We start from the raw sequence: 17,768 nt of genomic DNA, 5'->3' as shown, positions 1-17,768 counted from the left end.
AAACCACCTCAGCATTTGTTCTGCACATTATTCTCTTTCCAGTTAACCATTACAATTCCATGAACCTCAACTATGGCTGAGTTTAGTCCTTTGCATATGTAGAAAAGTCAAAATATGACATCTGGATATCAGTGGTATCGGCTGAGTTTTTTTATTGTTGAACCCCATCCCTTAAAGTTGAGTTGCTATAGATTGAATACTTGCCAATTAAAGTATTCGAGGGTGAATTGGATTATTCTCTGAAAAATTAGAGGGGAGAATATGGGGAGAAGGTGGGGAGAGGTACTATATGTGTTGCTCAGGTGGAGAGTTGATCCAGATGCAATGGGTCAGATGGTTTAATCCTACTTGGCAATGATTATGTATCATTGCAGTTGTGTTTGGAAGGTCATCAGTGAAACAACCAATAGTTATAAATGACCTTCAAAGGAACAAGATATCCCTAGGTGCAAGATGGCAGTATTAAAGCAAACTCTAATACCAGGGAAATCTAGGGCATATGCCCTAAAGCTTGATCAGAGACTACAGGTTTGAAGAAGTGTCTTAATGGAGGAAAGAGTGCAAAAATATTTATTTGAGAAACTCCAGAGCTTGGCAGCTGAAGACAAGGCTCTCATAACAGCACTCCTGTTGCCACCATTTCCTTTCTGTGGTCACAGGCAATGTTAGCCATGGAAATTCCATTGTGCCTGCCAATGGCTGTGTTTAATTTGGAGGAGGAAAAGGAATTCCTGAGCTGAGGGCAGAGGCAAGCTTGCTGGAATGTGTCATACCTAGAATCCACAGAAAGGCAGACCAGGAATTTCATCTTTACCACCCAAGAACAATGACTTGGGTGTGTCAGAAGCAGCCAGTCCCTGATGCTTATGATTCAGCACTGATTCTGCTAACAACTTGTATGGTTTACTGGAGCATGATCTACAAACAACATCCAGCAGGAGAGACAGTCCTGCCATTGTGGTCAAAGCAACCATGCTAATGAAATGTCCTGCCATTATCTCAGTTCAAGCCACGACTGGTGATATTTCCAAATTAGTTAACTGAATCATCAAAAAGCCTTGTTCATCATGGAGCAACAGGGGAATAAAAAAAAGTGAGGAAATGACCCAGTCCTTGTACAGCTGGCTGGATTCTCAAGAGTGCAGGGTGTAATTTACAAGAATGACATTGGTGGAAGTGTGCCTAACAAAACCCTTATTCAATATAGGAATAGGAAATGATTTACTTTGAGCAAGATACCATTGATGATGGATTGCTCGAACCACATACTGACAGCAGCTGAGAGAGTATCTTTCAGCAGCCGTAATAATTTCATTTTGTGGCAGCTGATGTCACCACAATCTTTTTAGGGAGGAGATCAAATTGTCAGATGGTTCTGGGTCTGGAATTCCAGAATTTTGGCAACACTGAAAGGTCAATGATATATTTCCAATTCAGGATGGTCTGTGATTGGAGAGGATCTTGCAGGTGGAGGTGTTCTGATGCATCTCCTGCCCTTGCCCTTTTAGATGGAAGTGGTGAAGAGTTTGGAAGGTGCTGTTTAAGTAGCCTTGATGAATTTGCAGACTTTGACCTGCTCTTTCAGCAGATGTATTTGCATGGCTAGTCCAATTCTGTTTCTGGTCAATGGTAACCCCTAGGATGTTGATATTAGGTGCTTCAGTGATGATAATGCCAATGAATTTCATGGGGCTGGTTATTGCCTGAAGCTTGTGTGATGTGAGTGTTACTGATCTCTTTTCAGCCCAGTGTTAATGCAATGCTTTCAATGCCTGTAGAAATAAGGGAGGAGCTAAACATGGATTGAAAAGTGACAGCGATGTTACCTACAAACCCAAGAAATTTCTAAAGATCATTTTCATCTTCTATGGTCTATACATTTTCATCATTGGAGGAAGGGCCATGCAGCAAGGAACTAGAAGGTCAGCCAGTGCCTTTTCTGCAGGGTAGACTGATGCATATTCACACAAAATGCAATGTGAAGGAAGATTTCACTCGCCCCAATATGAAGGATCCTGCACTGTATTCTAAACACCTTACACCAGCCTGCAGGTCAAATTCTGTCTTCTTGCCACCCCTATGTGATTCCCCAACACTGAATTTTTAACTCTTTTGGTTTTGAGAGGTCTTCAAAGAAAATGCATCCCATGAAAAATGATTCCCCAGTGATCCTCTTGCCAAGAACCTGCTGTAGCTACTGTAGTGATTGTAATGGAATCAACCAAGTGGACCTCACCCCCTCTCTCCGGCCTATCACCCTCACCTTAACCTCCTTCCACCTATCGCATTCCCAACGCCCCTCCCCCAAGTCCCTCCTCCCTACCTTTCATCTTAGCCTGCTTGGCACACCTTCCTCATTCCTGAAGAAGGGCATAGGCCCAAAACGTCGATTCTCTTGCTCCTTGGATGCTGCCTGACCTGCTGTGCTTTTCCAGCAACACATTTTTCAACCTGATTGGATCAGGTTAACAGCCTCAATCAGGGAGCCCTGGCAGTCGATATTAACACAAGTGTCAGAGATTCTGTTCACTCTGACAACAGGCTCTGACAGAGTTGGGTCAGTGTCAAAGACTTTTGACGTATAAATAAAGGGTGACTTGGTGATGGGAGTGGAGTTATTTCAGCTATTGAGCTACCTTTCCTCCTATTATTGCTTTATAGTTGTCACCTCTGTTTGCTCCTCCACGGTATTCTCGCTGATCTCCTATTTACCCTTATCTAATTCCACCAAAATTCAAGGACAATTTAAATGCAGACAGAGACATCCCCTGGCACTGCAAACATTGTGGTTCTGGCAGTCTGGTTTAAATGTAAACACAGACCAAGGGTCGAAAGTTGTGCAGTGAATATAGTGAAACTTATTAAACTGGGTCTAGAATATAGCCTTCTTTCATGGTTCATAATATTGAAAGCTTATGATTTATTTTAAAAATAAGAACATGGACTAATAAGCCACTAATGGTTTATGATTTGTTCTTGCACATTCATTTGGCAGATGTATATTTTAAAACAATTAATCAAGGTTAGAGAGATTGCTGACTCACTTCTTGAATCAATAAGCCTCTTTACCTAGCAAGAATCTTTTAAATGCCATTTTCCTGTTAATGCAGACAGTTAAAATAAGCTGAGATTCTAACCCAGTCATCAGGTTTTGCTGTTTGTCATGACGAAATGAGGATGTGCCAGTGTTGGACTGAGATGGACAAAGTTAAAAATTACACAACACCAGGTTCTAGTACATCAGATTTATTTAGAAGCACTAGCTTTCACAGTGCTGCTCCTTTGTCAGGTAGCTAGTGGGGCGGGATCACAGGACACAGATGTCTGTGTTCCACTAGCTACCTGATGAAGGAGCAGTGCTCTGAAAGCGAGCACTTCCAAATAAACCTGTTGGATTATAACCTGGTGTCATGATTTTTAACTTTGTCATGACAAGAACATTTCTCAACACCAGTGGAGTCTTCACACTTGGCAGCATCAGGAGCCAACTGAAATTTCAATATAGATCTAAGTACAGAAGCTTTGCTACTTTTCTAGCAGACCATTCCAAAACAGAAGAACATCAACCTCAGAAAAAGTTGTAATAAAACAATTTTTTTCTCCCTTGTTTCTTGGACATCTACAAAGGAAGCTTTGGTAGATGTCCATGAAACATCTTGGTAGATGTCCTGAATTTGCTGGAAACCAACTTGCAGTCAAATCCAGACCAGCATTTCACAAGATCACAAGATAAATACACGTAAAGCAAGGATAAATTAATTCATCCATCCAGACATTAAAGGCTATAATTCACAATGCAGCATTCATTTGTATATTGGATGCAAACAAAACCTTTCCCCTCGATTGCTACCCCAGGCAGTTTTAATTACTTTAGTTTTGTTGGGATACCCAGTTTGAATCTATATCCATATTTTCTGCTGTCATGGTGAAGCTTAATGGCATGGTGTGGATCTTCTGTAACATTTCATATCTCATTATTCTCCTTTAGTCAACGTCTTTCAAGGTCAAATGTTGCATTTCTACTTATTGATATAACAATCTTGAGAAATGGGAAAATGGATTTGTGGCCCCTTCTACCTGGGGAAGACGAGGAAGAAACTGGGTGCATAAGGAGACTCAAAATGATTCTTGCAGAGGAAGACAGATAGCCAACAATGCAGAAAGTGGAGGATATATTTGGTGGAGACAATGCTATTGAAGTTGCTTATTTGTATAATTGTTACCAATTCCTTTTGAACATAGGGCTTTGAAATTCAACTGGAAGCATTTAAAACCATTGTTATCCAATGCTTAAGTGCAGTAGAGCAGGAAATTTACATCAAGCTTTTTATGTCATTGCAATAGCAGTTTGATCTAAACATCGTAGGGTAAATTTTCCTAAGCTTGTGCTAATGGTTATATTGGTGCTGGGGCCAGCTCAGAAAATTTAGGCACATAAAATAAATTATAATTAGATCAAACAGATTTTCTAGTGTCAGCAATAAACAAAGACTAAGTGTCGGATGTGAAGAGTTCATTTCTTCCTTTGGAGACAATCAATATTCCTGTTGCCCTGGATTGTTTTGAGTTTACTGAAGCCATGAAACACAGGTGGAATTGCTTAGAAACCATTAAATATGATAAATATTATAAAAAAGAAAAAGCCAAGACCTTTTGGCAGTCTTCTTATCAACATATGAAAACTATCCTTCAATTCCCATAGACACTAATTACTGATTTAGCTTTGAAATAAATATTTTATTTTTTCCTTCCTCTTACTGAGACATTTGTATTTTATCCATATTAAGCACGTTTTACATTCACATTTTGAAAAATAAGAACCATCTGTCTTAAATAATTTTTTACAAATCCTGCATTCAAATGTTTTATATTAACTCTGATGAGTGGATTTTCCAAAGAAAAAAATGAATGGTTCGTTTACATTATGCTTCAAGTCAATTGTAACTCTTGTTGTTTAGTATTTGATCCGTTTTATGTATCTGGAAGCTGACTTGAACTGGATACATAAGAGTAATCAAATAGTGCACTGGATTTGCATTTTAAGAGACAGTAAATTGTGGCAAACGTTAGATCAATTGTTTACATCTATTCATTACTGCTCCTTGCAATGACATCCTCATCGGGTGAAATTTACTATTGTAGCCAATCTTCACCATAATCTGATCAACCAAAAAAAGAATCTCAGTTGAAACTATTCAGTGTGTGCCATAGAATTACCACTGACTTAACACATACAATTGCGTAACTTCTTGGCAGTAACCCTTTTGTCATAATGCCCCAAGTTTGTATTTTCTACAGCAATCTAAATATGTTGTAACACATCACCCTACAAGGAACTGCATTTGCATTAAGTTGATAATTGGTAAGGAATATTTATAGTATTGTTTCTTATTGTACATGCTAATCCAAATTAAGCAGAAACATTATTGTTCTATAGTGTCATAGAAAAACTACAGCATACAAAAAAGCCATTCAGATCATTATGTCTATGACAGAAGAATAAACAAGTTACCTACTCAATTCCACTAACAAACACTTGGTCCATAGACTTACGTGTTTCAACTCTTCTGTTATAGATCCAAGATCCTTTTCAATGAGTTTCTGCCTCAAATATCAATTGGGTAGTGAATTTCAGGCACCCCACTTTCATTCTGAAAATGACTTTCCTCATGTACCATTTAAACATTCTGTCAATCATGTTAAATCTGTATCCCTTGGTAATTGATCTCTCTGCTAAGGGAAACAGGTCTTCCCTGTCAGCTCCATTTGAACCTCCTCCTTGATTAGGTTACCTTTTAGCATCCTCTATCCTAAGCAAAGCAACCCTAGCCTATCCAATCATTCCTCATACCTGCAATTTTCAAACCTTGGCACTCTCCAAAGCAATTATGTCCTTCCTATAATATGGTGACCAGAACAGGACATAAAACTCCAATTGTGGCCTAACCAGCTTCTTCAAAAGTTTTTGTGTTATATCTTGCCCTGGTATTCAATATCATGCCCAATAAAGGAAAACATCCCATTGGTATTCTTTACTGTTTCTGCATTCTCATCATGAGATGACTGGTTTGCAGAACTATCTACCCTGGTTTGGGATTGGCCTACATACACCATGAGAAATGGCTCTAGAGTCATAGAGACATACAGCACAGAAACAGACCCTTCAGTCTCATCAGTCCATGCGGAACATAATCCCAAATTAAATATTCCCAGCTACCTGCTGGCTCATATCCCTCCAAACCTTTCCTATTCATGTACCTGTCCAAATATCCTTGAAACATTGTGATTGTACCTATATCCACCACTTCCTCAGGAAGTTCATTCCACATGCGAACCACCCTCTGTGTAAAAGAAATTGCCCTCATGTCTTTTTTAAATTTCTCTCCACTCACCTTAAAAATGTGTCCCCTATCCTAGGGAAAATATAGAACATAGAACATAGAACATAGAAGAATACAGCGCAGTACAGGCCCTTGGGCCCTCGATGTTGCGCCGATCCAAGCCCACCTAAACTACACTAACCCACTATCCTCCATATACCTATCCAATGCCCTCTTAAATGCCCATAAAGAGGGAGAGTCCACCACTGTTACTGGCAGGGCATTCCATGAACTAACGACTCGCTGAGTGAAGAACCTACCCCTAACATCAGTCCTATATCTACCCCCCCTTAATTTAAAGCTATGCCCCCTTGTAATACCCGACTCAATACGCGGGAAAAGGTTCATACTGTCGACCCTATCTAACCCCCTAATCATATAACAATCATTAACTCTATCTATACCTCCCATTATTTTGTAAACTTCTATGAAGTCACCTCTCGACTTCCTACACTCCACTGAAACAAGTCTCAGCCTATCCAGCCTTTCTTTACAACTCAAACCTTCCATACCTGGTAATGTCCTGGTAAATCTTTTCTGAATCCTCTCCAGCTTAATTGTATCCTTCTCATAACTGGGTGACCAGAACTGGACAGAGTATTCCGGAAGAGGCCTCACCAATGTCTGTACAACCTCAACATGGCTCCCTAACTCCTACACTCAAAGAAGTGAACAATGAAGGTAAGCATGCCAAATTCCTTTTTATCCTATTTATAGGTGATTCAAATATCATTGATTTATGTACCTGCTCCCCTAGGTCCTTCTATTCTACAGCACTGCCCAAGGCCTTACCATGACTTGTATAAGCCCTACCCATTGTACTAAAATGCATTACCTCACATTTATAAAGACTGAACTCCATCTGCCATTTTTCAGCCCATTGATCCATTTGATCAAGATCCCTTTGTAATCTTAGAAAACCTCCTCCTCTGTCTACTATGCCACCAATTTTGGTGTCATCCACAAACCTACTAACCACGCCTTTGCAAGCGGGCATCAGAGCCGCCCTGCTTTTGCCACGGGACTATGCCTACATCAGGAAACGATAAGAATTCATTTTTGTGTTTTAAACAGCAGTCGCAGCTTTAAACCCACAAAAACTCAGCAGCTGCCGGTCCGCCCACGTGACTGGGAGATAAGAGACAGAGGACAGATAGAATCCACACTAGACCAACATTACCCATGACTCATGGACCAAAACTCCGGAATTAATTAAATATGGAAACCCATCTCCTAATCACATCAAGAGACTGACTGAAACACACCCATACCCATCGATACGGAGCCATCCTGACACAAAGGACAGGCATCCACCAGACAGGAACGGACAGACCAATACACACCAACACGCCAAGGGAACAAAGGGGGGTGCTAGCCCCTGCCTCACAGAGAGAGACAAGCAGATAATACCCGGACCCGTTTTACATAAACCAATTAGCACCCTATTGTGCGTGCCCTGCAACTCTCCTGGGACGGCAGGAAACAGCCTATTCGCACCTACTCCAGTGATGATGGGGAACTATCATCCCATTCATCCTCAAATCCCACACATCCTGACAACTAAAAGTATATAATATGAAGCTGTGCACGGGAACAGCAGAGCAACCGAGATTCGGACCTCGGTTGGTCTCCGCCGGCGTTACTGTAGTAATAAACGTTACCGATTGTTGAACCGCACTCTGGGCTCGGACTGATATCATTTCACCCGTGCTAACAATTGGGGGCTTCATCCTGGTTAACGATGGCTGCTGGATCCCTGCGACGGTACTGGGTGAGTATCTTTACTCTTTTACTTCTCGTGTAAAAGTCTCCCAGTGTCCCGCAAGGGACTTCACTGCCAGCCATTATCTGAACCTGTGAACAGAGTGAGTCCGGCAGTCGTGTAACGGTAGAGTACTCTTTAAAAGTGTGTGTGTGTGTGTGAGTGACCCTTCGCGGGTGGGCGATTGGGGTCGCGGAACACTAGTAAAAGTGTGCGTGATTATTATTATTGTCGTTTATTGTCAATGTGCTACTGTGACTGACGGACTATCCTTGGACTGATGACTTTAGATACGAGACCCCGACAGATTGACCCCCCTGTTTAAAAACCGACCAAACAAGCCTTCCTGGTTGACCTCTGCAGTGGGAGTTAGGGGACCCCATTGTATGTTGAGCCCGGTTTTAGCGCCTTCCTTGCGTACGCAGTAGAGGCTGGGAAGTCTACGCATGCTACAAGAAGGGAAGTCCTCCAAACCAGCCCGAGACGCGGGGCCTTTGGGCCAACCGGCGGTTATACGCTCTGCCCATTGACCTCGCGGTCCCGAGGTATTGACCTCTGTAGGATCAGGCGCGGTTAGGTCTGACTTCACGCCCCCCCCTCCCTGCACTCGGGCCCCTGATTCACGCCCAGTATTTGTGGGGTACACACGGCCGCTGAACGTCAGGCGGTGAGAGAGAGACTCACGGAAACCCGGGGTTGCGCGCTCAGTAATCAACACGTGCCCCGTCTGTAACTATTCTCCCCCTGCCCAGGTTGACCCGCGGGCTAGGGTTCGACTTAAAGGGGGTGGACTCCCCGACTGGGAGATTAATAAGCCAGTGCCAGCGACATCCCTTAGCACGCCTGCTAGCTTTACTTTAAATTAGCTTCTGTTACATTACACCCGCCGCGCCCCTACCATGGGTGGGAGTGCGGCCGAAGACCTAGATTGGGGGCCAGAGGGTTCTCTTACCCGTTTTATAGCCGACAAGAATAAGAAACTTATTAAGACTATGCTTCATTTCAATCCTGATGAGTGCAAGCCAAAAAGCTTCAACCTCATGTCTCTTTTTAGACATGTTTTAAGTTCAGTACTACCAAACAATTATTTTTACAAGATGGTTACATTTTGGGGCTGTCAGTAAATTAGGGTAACATGGAGGCAAATTTGAATTTCACTGACAGCAAACTGGATTGTTAAGATTATAGGTGTCCCTTAGTTGTTTTCGTGGGAAGGTATTCACACTTGTAGACAATGGTAGATTGTGTTAAAAGTGAATAGACTGTTAGTCTCTAAGTCTCAGGTATTGAGAATGCCAGACTATAATTTTTTTTTTGCTTTAAATTAGTTACTTGAGTCCAATAGTTGGAAACTAAAGGTTAGCTAATGAACATTTCTATCTGGCTGGATACAAGAAGACATCCCAGAAGTTCACAAGTTAATCTGCCAGAATCGAAGAGGAAGCCAAATGGCAAAGTTAACAAGAACAAATTTCTATGTTTACCTTGCGGGAATGCAGATGGAACCTCATGCTCAAATTGGAAAGGCCAAATTTTTAAGGATTTAAAATGAGGCTGCAAGATTTGCTTAACTTGAGCTGGGGAGATAATGTCCAGGAAGCTGCTGGGAAGGAAGACTATTAGCAAAAATATGACAGAACAATTAGAATTTGAGCATGAATTCCACATTGATTAGACCCAAATACTCCATACAATGAAGGTGATGATTTAATTGGATTGTTTAAGATAACTAAAAGAGTTGAAAGGGCAGACAGAGAGAAACGATTTCCTCTGGCAGGCGAATCAAGAGCAAGACTGTGTAAAATTAAAGCCAGACAGCAAAAGGATAATGTCAGGAAGCATTTCTTCACACAAAGAGTAGAAGAAACCCTAACCTTTCACTTTGTAAAAAGCCTTGGACCCTGCAGGTCAATTCAAAATGTTTAGACTCAGACCAGGGCACGCACTTCAGCGGACGCGCAATGAAACTGGCCTGCCGCCTCCTAGGCATCAGACAGCACTTCCACGTCCCGTTCCATCCCCAGAGCTCCGGGATGGTCGAGTGCATGAACCGGACCCTCAAAGCGGCGAAGGTGATCGCCGAAACAGGGCAGGGCTGGGTGGACGTTCTGCCCTGCATACTGATGCGCTTAAGGGCCACCCCAGGCCGCTCCACTGGCCTCACTCCCTTCGAGCTCATGACGGGGAGGGCCATGCGACTACCAGAGAACGTCATGGTCGGGGGGGAGACATGGCCCCCCTGAGGGACAGGGTGACGTGCTATTTCTGGCAGCTGGACACGCAGCTGCGGTCCCTTAGACAAACTGCGCGCGACCAGCAGGACATTAGGGACCAGGAAAAACTGCAGCCGCATCTGCCCGCCCAACCCCTTCCCGGCATTGGGGACAAAGTCCTGGTCAGGGCCGCCCCCGACTGGCCCGGCTTCGCCCCCCCAGTGGCTGGGACCGCACAAAATCATCCTCACCAGCGACACGTGCGCCTGTGTCGACATGAAGGGAAAGGGCAGGTGGAAACACTGGTCCCAGCTTAAACCCTACCCTTAAGCCCCGACCGGACAGACTCCGCCCCCCCCCGCCCCCCCTCTTTTGACTTGACTCTAACCGCCCCTCTTTCTCCTTACAGTGCAACGGGTGGACCGGTTCCAGGGAGACCTGCTCCTACACACACTAACCCTACACCCTTGGTAAGAGTGCCTCTCTCCCTTTCTTCCCACAGATCATGCTTCACCGGTGCACCGCTCTCCTCCCTGCTCTCCTCTTCGCCCTACGACTAGTGCCTTCCTTCCCTGAAATATATGACAACTTCTACCGCCACGGTGTTGCCTTCAATACGTCCGATGCCATCTGTATTCCTGCAAGGGACAAGCCCGATGTGATCGACGCGTTCTACAACGCCTGGCTGGAAGTTCTCCTGGGCGTACAGACACTCTGTTTATTCTGCACGTCGGAGCGCGACCCGCGGCCGACCTGCCTCCGGCGTGCTGAGGCAATGGACTTGGGGGGTTGCATGTTCGGGACAATGTGTGCCATGCCAGAGGACCTCTCCTCTGCCCCGGCCTTTGATGCCTTTACTGTACGGGATCTGTCTGTTTGCGGATATTACGAGCCTACTAATGCCGCGGTAGTCTCTTTGTATTTGTGCTTTCCACCCGCCCCGACCACACCGCCCCCGACCACGACTCCCGAGATATTGCCATGCCCCTCCCTGGGACCGGGGCCCGCGGAGGGACTGGTATTGTGGGATGAGGGAGAGGCCCTTTATGGCAACATCCGACATGAGGTCGTGCCTGTGCTGGTCAATATATTGGGCATCCGGGTACCGGACTATTGCACAGCACAGGTACGCAACCTATACGCCATGATGGGGAAGGAGATTATAGAGAGGGCCATAGACGCCATGGGGGCAACCCACTACCGAAATGACATACATAACACGCACACACACCGACACAGACGGGACATCGTCAACGATGCTCTCACAGGACTCAACACGGGAACATCCGTAGTAAACTCCCGAGACATCCAGGGCCTTAACGAAAAGGTCGAGCAACTAAAAGGGGTAATGAGGGACCTGCTACAGAGGTCTCTCACAAATCAGGCAGACGAGGCACGCCTGGGGGAAGAGGGAGCATACACCCAGCTCGACGGCATTGCAGTCCTGGAGATACACGCCCACACCATTAACCGCCTTATAGACCGGGCCATGCGTATGGCCTGTGGATGGTAGCCCAGATCCGGCATAATCTTGACCAGGTCCAAAGGGGGGAGGTGCCCGACTGGATCGACAGTGCCAAACTGGCCTCACTCGCGGGGCGCTCCGGGCCGCTCGACAACCGGACTCTGAAGGGTATGACCAGAGTATACCCAGTGATGCCCGACTTTGAGGTCAGTGAGGCGACAGGAGTCGGGATTGTCCTCCTGATTCCTGTGGTCACCCCAGAGCCGGGGCCATTTCCCCTGTTTCACATTGAGAACATCGGAGTCATACGGGAAAACGCTTCCCTCAAATATCGATTAGCTCACCACACAGCCATATCTCAAAACGGCGCTGTGTACGGTGTGCCGCTTACAGGCTGCAAGCAGCGGGGGGCAATTACCATCTGCCCTCACCCCTTACGAAGGAGTGAAACAGCGGACTGCGGGTTCAACCGGACACAGGGCTGCACCCTTGAAATCGAACCCACGGGTTCCCACTTCACTAGGGCGGGGTATGGTGGGGGGGGGAACGATATTATGTCTCCACTCTTGAAACCTCATTTTGGTATAATGGACTGCAGTGCCCGATTCCCCAGCACGAGTTCTGCTTCACCCCCAGGCGCCCAGTCATGGTTGGGCAAGCTCACATCTCAGAGGTCCGACGACGGAACCCCGAGTCCATACAAACTCCTGATAAATTCAGGGACACCCTCAGGGAATATCAGGAGCCTGAACAAGCCCCCATCCCACATTTGGCTGAGGTCTTACGGGAGCTTAGGACCCGGGTAGGACACTCAGTGAAATTGTATCACCAGTTGCAGTCGCATGTAAAGGACCTAGAGGAGGACACAGACACAGCTCTGCAGTCCCATGGGTGGGCGCAGAGGGTGTGGGATTGGGGCCTGAACGTGAACATCCATCCCTGGATCCGAATCATCTCGCACACCATTGTAGGAATACAGTTACTGCTGGCTCTGGCCTGGCTCCAGCTGGCGTGTCATTCATGCTGCCAGCACAAAAAACGAAAGGCCAGGAAGACCATGCTCCACGCCATCGACTCCTGGCGGGCGATCAGGCACCGTGAGCTCACAGGGCTCGACTTACCGTGACCTTCTCCCGGGACTATCCAAAGGCCCCATGACTGCAGCATGACGGCCGGCGGAATGTACCGGGCGAGGAACCGACTTTTAAAATATCGGCATCGGGGGTGTGGACGTGTCCAACCCCTTGCCGAAAGGGGGGACTGCAAGCGGGCATCAGAGTCTCCCTGCTTTTGCCACGGGACTATGCCTACATCAGGAAACGATAAGAATTCATTTTTGTGTTTTAAACAGCAGTCGCAGCTTTAAACCCACAAAAACTCAGCAGCTGCTGGTCCGCCCACGTGACTGGGAGATAGGAGACAGAGGACAGATAGAATCCACACTAGACCAACATTACCCATGACTCATGGACCAAAACTCCGGAATTAATTAAATATGGAAACCCATCTCCTAATCACATCAAGAGACTGACTGAAACACACCCATACCCATCGATACGGAGCCACCCTGACACAAAGGACAGGCATCCACCAGACAGGAACGGACAGACCAATACACACCAACAAGCCAAGGGAACAAAGGGGGGTGCTAGCCCCTGCCCTCACAGAGAGAGACAAGCAGATAATACCCGGACCCGTTTTACATAAACCAATTAGCACCCTATTGTGCGTGCCCTGCAACTCTCCTGGGACGGCAGGAAACAGCCTATTCGCACCTACTCCAGTGATGATGGTGAACTATCATCCCATTCATCCTCAAATCCCACACATCCTGACAACTAAAAGTATATAATATGAAGCTGCGCGCGGGAACAGCAAAGCAACCGAGATTCGGACCTCGGTTGGTCTCCGCCGGCGTTACTGTAGTAATAAATGTTACGGATTGTTGAACCGCACTCTGGGCTCAGACCAATATCATTTCATCCGCGCTAACACCTTCTATACTCTCATCCAAAACATTTATATAAATGACAAACAAAAGAGGACTCAGAACCAATCCCTGTGGAATACCACTGGTGACAGATCTCCAGTCCGAAAAAGAACCCTCCACCATCACTTTCTGTCTCCTGCCATTAAGCCAATTATGTTTCCAATTGGCAAGCTCAATCTGAATTCCATATAACCTAACTTTACTAATTAGTCTACATGATATTTAACAATAAACTTTACTAATTAGTCTATCACGATGTTTTTTACAATAAATGATTTGGAAGTGCTGGTGTTGGACTGGGGTGTACAAAGTTAAAAATCACACAACACCAGGTTATAGCCCAACAGTTCACAACTACCTGATGAAGGAGCGGCGCTCCGAAAGCTAGTGCTTCCAATTACACCTGTTGGATTATAACCTGGTGTTGTATGATTTTTAACAATAAACGATTCTGCCTTCCAGTTGGTGTTCCTGGATCATTATAATTACCAATCAAACAAAAGAGCAGAAATCACCAACTTGAGAATTGATCCCATAAGTTTACAAACACAGTAGCACATCTGCTAACGATCAGAGCTAAATGGAAAGCAAAACACTCTAAAAAACTTTGGACTCTCTTAAATGAGTGATAAGTAGGCTTTTGATGGTGCGCTAGGTTCATAATTACTCTCAACCAACCTTACCAGCCTTCAAAAATTAATTTTATATTTGTGGAATGTCATGTTCCTCAATTATGATAAAAGGAGTCACAATCCTGAAAAACAGTGAAGTGTTTGCTTATAATTCACAGCTTCTATGTTAATACTGTGAATACACTTCAATCGTGTATTTCACTCTGTAAAATATTAATTAAAACTTTAATATTCAATGTATTTGATGACTTAGTTTGTTGACTGTGAGAATTTTTTATGCAATTGACTTCTTATGCTGTTTGATGGCACCACTTTTGTTGGACACCTGCAGTTCCCTTGAATTGGTGCCACACATAAATGATGGCAGGAGGGTGAAGTCAATGCCACACAGTTCATTAGCAGCTTTGTTCTAGCCAGTACAGTTCTAGCTACTGACCACAAGATGCTGGCAGATAAATGTATAGACTAAACAATTAATGTGGTCACCACACCAGCATAAACTCCAATTATAGATGCAAAGCTAAACAAACAGATGGCTTTTTTTCAAGCATGATAACAAAAGTAAGCTAATACATGTTTGGCATGCTAAGTTTCATTTCCATCAATCTTTAGCACCATTATACATTCATACTAACAAACATAGCTATCAATTGTATAGGCCGAGTTGTATAGGCAAAACTCTATTATTAAAACAAATGCAAAATAGGTGATTTCTGGAAACCTGAAATAAAAACAAATTGCCAGAAATGCTGAACAAGGCTGGCAACATCTGTGGAGAGTGAGAACGAGAGTGAGAGACAGACACTTTCCGTTTAAAGATGATTCATACTAAACTTAAAGCATTAACTTTAGGTAGAATCTTGTGCTCTCAGAAGTGGCAGGCTTGGAGATGGGAGGCATTTAATTAGGCAGGGTGGTCGCACACCTCTACCAGAATTGGTTCACAGGAAGGCTCATAGTCAACCTTCTTGCCAAGCCATTGGTAAGGCTTTGGGTGTCTGATTAAAGACGACAGTCAGTGTCTAATTGTGGAACTGAACATGTAGCATGGGAGTGAAAGCAATTACCTTCCCTTACTTATGACCCCTTTGCTCCCTCTCACTTCCTTTGACTCCAGACCTTAGAACCTTCATTTAACAACTCACTTACATCAGTTCTGTTTGCTCCACATTCCTGACACTCAGAAGATGTTCTTCTACCAGCAATCACTGCCTCCTTTCGGCTATTGCTGAGTACAAGAATGCCTGGGCTCTGAACTTTTCTTATTCATTCACAGGAGGAGGGCATCATTGACAAGTCCAGTATTTATTGCCCATCCTTAATTGCCCAGAAGGCAGTAAAGAGTCAACCACATTGCTGGGGGTTGCAAATCACATCTAGGCCAAACCAGATAAGGATGGCAGTTTCCTTCCCTAAAGGACATTAGTGAATCAGGTGGGTTTTTCTGACGATGGACAGTGGATTCATGGTCATCATTAGGCTCTTAATTCCAGATTTTTTGTATTGAATTCAAATTCCACCATCAGACATGGCGGGATTCAAACCCAGGTCCCCAGAACATTATCTGGATCTCTGGATTAACAGCCCAGCAATAATACCATTAGGCAATCATCTCCCCATTCTGTTTGACCAACAGGGAATCCACTCCCAGCATCTTGATTCTGGGCAAAGTCTTATTGTTGTATAGTTCAACAGCCGTTCCCTGGGAGAGACAGTGGGTCTCTTATCTGCTCTACAACAGCAGGTGAGACCCTTGCTATCTCAATATGATTCCGTCCCATGTTTCTGTCTCTCTCCTTGGGCGATGCAAGACCTGTTGAGTCTTTCCACTTCGCTTTTAGTTCTGTATTATCAAACCTCACCTGGAATACATATATTTAAAATTAACATGAGAAGGAAGACAAAACATAATCCCACTCACTAAGCCTCATCCTTAAAAAAGTAAATAGAATCATAACTATTTGCAGCATTTAGAGGGACATGAACAAGTGCCAAGAACTGAGTGTAAAATTATGCCCTTATGTGTTGCTTCTTAGTCACAAGAAGAAAATAACTTTGCTGTTTGAAATCATTTCTTCAAGATTTTCTGTTTTATAACAATTTCTTCTTCATATGTTTCATTTTGTTCACCAGAAAAAAAAAACATCTGCAGATAACAGAGGCTTTCAACCAGGTCAGCTGTGCTCATGGTGAGTCCTTTGTCACAGTGAACTCTGCTAAACATATGCTACAGAACTGAATTGGCCAAATGGGCCAGTTCCAAAATTCCACATTCATCAGCACAGACTTTACACAGAGTACTTTCCTCTGAAACTTCAGACATAATTCTTTGTTTGGAAATCTAATAATCCATTTGTTTGGCATTTATAGACAAGATCATTTTCAGAGAATCTGCTATCAGCTCTGGAGACTGATTCATACTGAGGTCTGGATTAACAGTTGTCAGGCACCTTTCCCCTGTCAGCCGAGACAGTGAATGTCAGCAGGTTCCTGAACTATCGAGGCATATGTTCCAACACAGAAAACTAGCTGATGTTTCATAAAAGCTGACACATTCCCCTGACGGCAAACAGTTCATCCGCCCTCTTTGCAAGCTTAGGCCTCTGATTTCAACCATCGGTGCTGCCAACATTCAACTTGCATTGAAGGAGAAAATGACATCTAAACTCAAAATTCATTGTCAAAGGCGTAACATTAGTTCCTCTTTTCTGAAAAAATTGAAAGGCTTACTCCCTCTGGATATATTACATATTTACATCAAGAGTAAAGAACAAATGCATTGCTCCATTTTCCAGTAATATTTGATATTTTAGTAACATTGATATGTTACTGTTATTTATCAATTTTGCATAGTTGTAATAAAGGCTTCTTCAGAGATTAGTGGTTGAAGTCAAAATTAATTCCAATATGCATAAAGCAGATGTGCAGGCAATTATTTGTCAAACATCAGATGCAGAAATATAATGTACGAAGATTAATACCATAATAATTAGCTGAAAGCAGTAAAGCTTATCTGTGGAGACCAGGTATGTAGGAAGGCTTTATGGTGCCACTTGTACATATATAAGGTGCATTGAATGTTATACAGAGCATATAAGTTATTTGACTGAAGTGAATAGTTGTATTATCCCAACAAGAGAACTGCACATAAATATTTATTTTTATCAACAGCCAATAGTAAATAATGTCATTCTTTAACAATCATTGAAATTTTCAAACAATTTGGAACTTGATAATAATGCAGCAGTGATGCCAAGCTGCATAGGCTGGCAGCTGATATGTTGAATTGAGCAGCTGTGCAAGTAATACTCTTGTGATCTGCATTA

The 17,768-nt window shown here is 44.0% G+C and overlaps 1 protein-coding gene across 2 annotated transcripts in view; it reads left to right on the top strand.

Moving 5' to 3' along the window:
- Positions 1–13,775, top strand: part of LOC148145122 (uncharacterized) — a 30,361-nt gene extending 16,586 nt beyond the window's left edge. Inside the window, exons 2-3 of one of the 2 annotated variants that reach the window (XM_087973597.1) lie at positions 6,933–7,061; positions 10,858–13,775. In XM_087973597.1, the coding sequence (XP_087829723.1) occupies positions 7,056–7,061; positions 10,858–11,868 (1,017 nt within the window). In that variant the 5' untranslated portion in view covers positions 6,933–7,055 and the 3' untranslated portion in view covers positions 11,869–13,775. Of the gene's footprint in view, positions 1–6,932; positions 7,062–10,764 lie in introns of both variants that reach the window. The other variant, XM_087973598.1, reaches the window with a different exon arrangement.
- Positions 13,776–17,768: the final 3,993 nt, after the last annotated feature.

This window comes from Chiloscyllium plagiosum, unplaced genomic scaffold, assembly GCF_037043375.1.
Source record: "Chiloscyllium plagiosum isolate Xiang-an unplaced genomic scaffold, Cpla_swu_hap1 HiC_scaffold_26, whole genome shotgun sequence".
Lineage (NCBI taxonomy): Eukaryota > Metazoa > Chordata > Chondrichthyes > Orectolobiformes > Hemiscylliidae > Chiloscyllium > Chiloscyllium plagiosum.
The sequence above is the reverse complement of the archived record's forward strand: the minus strand, read 5'-3'. Positions and strand labels throughout refer to the sequence as shown.